Source organism: Trachemys scripta, chromosome 2 (genome assembly GCF_013100865.1).
Source record: "Trachemys scripta elegans isolate TJP31775 chromosome 2, CAS_Tse_1.0, whole genome shotgun sequence".
Taxonomy (NCBI): Eukaryota; Metazoa; Chordata; order Testudines; family Emydidae; genus Trachemys; species Trachemys scripta.
The window spans coordinates 41,148,464-41,154,463 of NC_048299.1; the positions used below are offsets into that span (position 1 = coordinate 41,148,464).

Sequence of the window (6,000 nt, forward strand, 5' to 3'; positions counted from 1 at the left end):
CTGTCCGGGCACAAGTGCCAGTCTTCCTCCTCTATAAACTTTGAGACTGCTGGGGGCTGAGCTGGCTTCTAGCACAAGGATTCTTTAACTTGTGCTGGCAGATAATGAATCCTAAATAACTGTTCCTTGCCAGGATTTCTGGAGTGTATTGTCTATTGCCAGAGCTGTCTAAATTACCCTGGGATCTGCTCCAACTCCTGCAGCAGCCCAGAATCGGCAGGGCTAAAGCCACCTTCGTGGCCCCCCACCTCCCTGTGTTGCAAGCTCTGTGCTGCAATACTTAGGCCTGGTCTACACTGGAGGGGGGGAATCAATCTAAGTTATGCAACTTCAGCTATGTAAATAACATAGCTGAAGTCGACATACTTAGATCTACTTACCGTGATGTCTTCACTGTGGTAGGTCAACTGTTGATGCTCCCCCGTTGACTATAGTGCCAACTTTCTCTGGTGTCGGTGGGTGCTTGTGCCCCCCCGCCCCTTTCCCTGCCCCTGTCCCGACTCCACCCCATCTCCGCCTCTGGCCCCGCCCTCATTCCAACCCCATCCCCAAAGTCCTCACCCTAACTCCGCCCCATCCCTGCCCCATTGGATCCCTTCCCCAAATCCCCGCCCCGGTCCCGCCTCTTCCCCCACCATGCCTCGTTCCCCCTCTTCCCCCCTCCCTCCCTGCCCTGCAAATCAGCTGTTTTGCGGCACAAGCGCTGGAAGGGAGGGGGGAGAAGCTGGACGCAGTGGCGCGCTCGCAGAGGAGGTGGAGGCAGAGGCGAGCTGGAGCAGGGGGGTGGGGCGGGGCCAGGGGGAGCTGCCGGTGAGTGCTGAGCACCCACCAATTTTTTACGTGGGTGCTCCAGCCCCGGAGCACCCACGGAGTCGGCACCTATGCCGTTGACTCCGCCTGCACTTCTCGCTCTGCTGGAGTACTGGAGTCGAGTGGTCAATTTATCACGACTTCACTAGATGTGATAAATCGACCCCCGCTGGATCGATTGCTCCAGAGGTATATGTAGACATGCCCTTAGAGGCACAGCACAGAATCTCACCCACTGAGTTGTGGTCAAGGAGATCTTGGTCCAGCACAGCACAGGCAGAGGGGCGCAGAGGAAGTTAAGACACACTTATTTTTCCCAATCATGGGGCAGCCTGAGTACCAGTCCAGTCCCCTGGCATAAATTAAAGAAGTTCTGAGCAGGCAAACATAGGGGGAAATTTTGCTTTCTCTCTAAAATTAGTTATGGTAACCGAAGTGTTAGTTGTAACAATAGTGGGTAAAAGCATTCTGACACAAGCTTGATAGTTGAAGCTGACATTGTTTCTTCAAACTTTATTCTCCGAGTCCCAGGTTTCTATTATGCAGCTTGCAGTCCTTCTGAAATGTTCCCAATCGTATGATGACATTCTGATATAAACAGATATCCACTAGGGACTAGGATGAGACCTAAACAAAGTAGACTTTCTTCCCCAACAAAACTCTAATATAATTTAGTTAATAACTGTATTATAACTTTGGTAATGTATATGCGTGTTCCTTTTTTCCCCTCCAGCTATGGGAGACTTCCATTTAGTTCTACAGTTTACCTGGGTGACATCAGAACTGTTACTTCAAATTTTATAGAAACTCAGCATCACTGAGTCATTGCACATTCATCTGCTCTTCAGACAATTTGAAAGAACAACAGAGATGCCAGTGATCACAGAGAGAACCTGCTCTCATACCCAAGGGGGAAAAAACAACATGTTTTGCTGTTGATTAGAATTCTATTAAATCTGTAAAGAATAACCAAAAATCACAAAAATTAACATGGGATAAATAGATTGAATATGATAAGATTATTCTGCATGATGACCAATATATGTAGAAATACAACTAAAACTCATGTACAAATCCCGAATAAAAGAGGTTTTTCTTTGGTTTATGCAGTCCCAAATAACAACAAAATTGAGTTCAGAATTTTGTATTCTGAAGCACGTGACCAATGTAAACATTATGCTATGTGCATGAACCCTCAGTTCTTTACAAGTAAGGGGAAAACCACGTACTGTAGTAGAAATTAGCATGCAGGAGTAAGAAATGTAGAATTTTGCTACAGGATGTTAAGTTTTGAGAGGCATAAACTTCAAACAAACAAGAACTATATCTTTTTTACCTTTCGTGTTTATAATCTCCATATATAAATTGTATATATGTAAACATTTTAAAATGTGAAAACAGCTGTAACACACATGTATTTTGCCAAATGCCTAAAGAAACAATCATGACTAACATCATCACACTTCAAGTGTTCTGAATATTATGAGCAGACAGCTTTGGAAATACAACAGTTCTAGTGCTGTAAATGTGTTTCTCAGCAAACTGGTGTTTGACCAAAATCTCCACAATCTGGGAATATATTTGTTCTAATCACCAGAAAAATCAAAGTTCAATGATGCTTTGGCTTAAATCACCACCCAAGGAACCAGCAAAAATAAGTTGTCTGATAGTGGTGATGTGTATTTGTCTCTTCTCTCACGCTGGGTAAATCAGGAGCAACCCCACTGAAATCAGAGCTGGAGTCTTTAACTAATAGTGAACATACATTTACTGTAAAAAAATTCAGACTAACACGGCTACCCCTCTGATACTTGATACATTTACTGGAAATTGACGAATAATTTAAGGTCATGAGTTAAGGGGGTGGAAGTGGGGTCTCAGTGGCAGATTTGGGGTGTGTGTGTGTGTGTGTGTGTGTGTGTGTGTGTGTGTGTGTAAAGCATTTCAGACCCAATGCTGGAGCAACCTGGCAGAGTATACAGGTTATGATGGGCATGATGCTATCATAGTGCTACACAAAAACTGAAAGCTGGGCAATTGGCCGATTTCCCCTCCCCGCCTTTTTTTACTGCTATTACTTGTACCATGTATTAGCATACTGAGGGTCCATCCACTCTGCTGCTGGGAGTAAGTCTCGCAGCGCAGGTAGACAGACTCACACTAGCAAGGCTTGAACTAGTGTCCTAAAAATAGTTATGTGGACTTTGCCGCTCCGGCGGAGACTCAGGCTACCCATTTGAGCTGAAGCCTAGAGGTTGGATGGTCTTGAGCTTGGTTGGCTCCGGAGTCTTTGCCAGAGCCACAGTGTCCACACAGCTATTTTTAGAGTGCTAACTTGAGCCCCAGTCTGTCTATCCTGGCTGGGCAGCTCACTGCCACCTGCAGTGTAGACACACCCCAAGTGCAGCAGCAGAGGTCTCCTTTGCAGGTAGCAAGGGCCTTGAGCTGAATACAAGTGGATCCAGACCAATGAAATTGAGGATGCAAAAACAAACTTGTTACAAAGGAGACGTGGCAAGATGGCATTAACCTGACTGCTGGTCAACTGTATGCTGTGTGCTAAAGAATGTAGAGTAGATATAGTTATAACACCCGAAGGATTCAAAAGGATGCTGTAAAATCCCTGGGCATTTTCAATTGTAAATGTTCTTTAAATAATAAAAATGGCAATTATAAATCAGTTAAAACACCTCTCCTGTCAGAACCTCTCCAGAAGTGACAAACATCCAACCTCTGGTAATTCCATTGCAGAACAAAAGATCTCTTCTAATAAGAAATATTAGAATACATGGCCCACAGTAATATAATCAATTAGTTGCTGACAGGAACATAATGTGTGCTTCTGAATCTTCTACCTCTTTCACGTAATCCCTTTAGTAAGTAAACCTACCACTTACAGCCTTTTAGTGTAACAGAGTTCAGTTTATCAAATTTCTCTCTGATTAAAGCAAGTCAAATTTAGAGGAGTCCAGTGACACCTTAAAGACTAACAGATTTATTTGGGCATAAGCTTTCATGGGTAAAAACCCCACGAAAAAACCACTTGAAGTGTGTTTTTTAACCAGGAAAGCTTATGCCCAAATAAAACTGTTAGTCTTTAAGGTGCCACCGGACTCCTCACTGTTTTTGTGGATACAGACTAACATGGCTACCCCTCTGATACTTAGTCAAATTTAGGTTAGTTTTAAATTAAGACATTTTTTAAGATGTCAGCAACTGTTAAGTATGTAAGAGTTTAGAAGTATTATATTTTATTTATAAGACAGTGTGTAGGTTTACATCTACACAACACTGGCCTACCAGAGGAACTTATCCTCTTCATGGTAAGAGATTTTGGTAAGCGTTGTGAATTATGACAAATATGAATGAGAACAGAGAGCGTGGGTACATTTGAAAAGCATTGGCATCTACAATGGCTTTGGACAAAGATTTTGCACTTTAATGCAGATTATAGATTTGTCGGTACAGAAGTATGTAATTGATTAGTTTTGGAACTGACCTGAAGAAGTGCTCTCTGTAGCTCAAAAGCTTGTCTCTCTCACCAACAGAAGTTAGTCTAGTAAAAGATATTACCGCACCCACCTTGTCTCTCTAATTTTGCAAAGGTTTAGTTTGAACATAGGCCAAAGACAACAGGACAGAGAACTGTTAACAATGTACATCTTATGGAAGAAGGGTCTTATCCATAGCCCACTGAAGTCAGTGGGAGTCCTGTTGCCGTCAAGGGGGTTTGAATCAGGCCCTTAAATTTCTCCCAAATAAGGAAATTCTTATGTAAAAATGTCCAACTCATTGTTCCACCACAAGGAAGATAACTTCTCCACGCATTAATTTTTTGACCCTAGTAACTGAAATGTTTATCATGTGCCTTTTCTGATATTTAGTTTGAATACAAACTAGTGTGTAATTTTGAATAATCTTGTTTATATTTTTCTATATATTCATTCATTCCTCCCTTTCCATTTTCCCATTAAGACACAGCAAGATTTGGCGGCCGAAACTGAATGTAACATAGTGGCAGATTATAGAACATTCATAGTATCTTGTTTTGAAAATGAATAGGTCTCCTAACTGTATTATCTATGTTGTATTCTGTACTTGTGGCCTTTTTCTCTTTCTGGTGTCACTCATTCGTAGGATTTGATAATACCGCGATTTGTGTGTAGGGTAATTTAATGGACATGATTGACATATGCAGTGATTGGTAATCTAGAAGTAAGCACAAAATTTAAATTAAATAAATATTAGCTTTCTCTTTGGTATTCTAGAGAGTGAAAACACCTGGCACTTAATGTAAATTTCACCTTTTTTCAAATGCATTCTGAAGGAAAATGCTGCACTAAGTTAGTGACCTGAACAGTGAATTAAGTAATTGCACAAAAACTGGAACTTGTAAGGTGTATGAACCTCAAAAGCCAATGAAGACTGACCAGGTTAAACCCAGAACAGTTGTTTGGTTTTTATATTACATAATTTGCCACTAGTTTAGTTTAATGCCTCTGAAAGGAGCTAGCTGGATAACCCTGGAGATTGCAGACCTCTCTAATCATGTAAGTTGCAGCACAGACAGTGGTGCCATAGGTTGTCAGGCAAAACTTCACCTTGCTCAAGCTGGAGCAACTACAGAGTAGAGAAGATACACAGTTGTCATGGCCCATTCAGTTAATTGGCTTGTTTGCTGAGTCTTCCAATATGGGTGTCAATTAGTGCCAGCTGTGATGCACATACCTGCTGACTAAGAGTGCTGAGAGGTCACTAAGGCCCAGCTCCTCAAAGGGATTTAGGCTCCTAACTTCCATTGAAATCAAAGGAAGTTAGGTGCCTAAATACCTTGAGGGATCTGAGCCTAAGTTATTTCAAACATACCACAAACAGGTGTCTGATAATTAGGATTTTTGGTTACTAGTAAAGTGAGCTATATTTAAAAGCAATGATCTCGGTTTCATACTGTGGGCTAAGAATGTTGTGTATTTAAAATAAGATTAATATGACCAAAATGTTGAGGATTGAAAAGCAGGCACTGCATTCAAATAGTAATTTTGCACGATGATTTTGCTCTTTTGTGTATTAAATTCTTCATGCCACAGCTCTTAGAACTGAAGCTCACCTGCTGATGCTGGATTTGCTGAGAATGAAGCTATCAGCAAGGAGGTAACATCATAAGGAATCCATGCTACAGTTTCTGATGAA

At 41.8% G+C, this 6,000-nt stretch overlaps 1 protein-coding gene across 1 annotated transcript in view; it reads left to right on the top strand.

Moving 5' to 3' along the window:
- ADAM22 (ADAM metallopeptidase domain 22) overlaps positions 1–2,468 on the top strand; it is a 197,503-nt gene extending 195,035 nt beyond the window's left edge. The window contains exon 32 of the mRNA XM_034760385.1: positions 1,544–2,468. Coding sequence (XP_034616276.1) covers positions 1,544–1,564 — 21 coding nt within the window. The 3' untranslated portion in view covers positions 1,565–2,468. The remainder of the gene's footprint in view (positions 1–1,543) is intronic.
- The last annotated feature ends 3,532 nt before the right edge of the window (positions 2,469–6,000 follow it).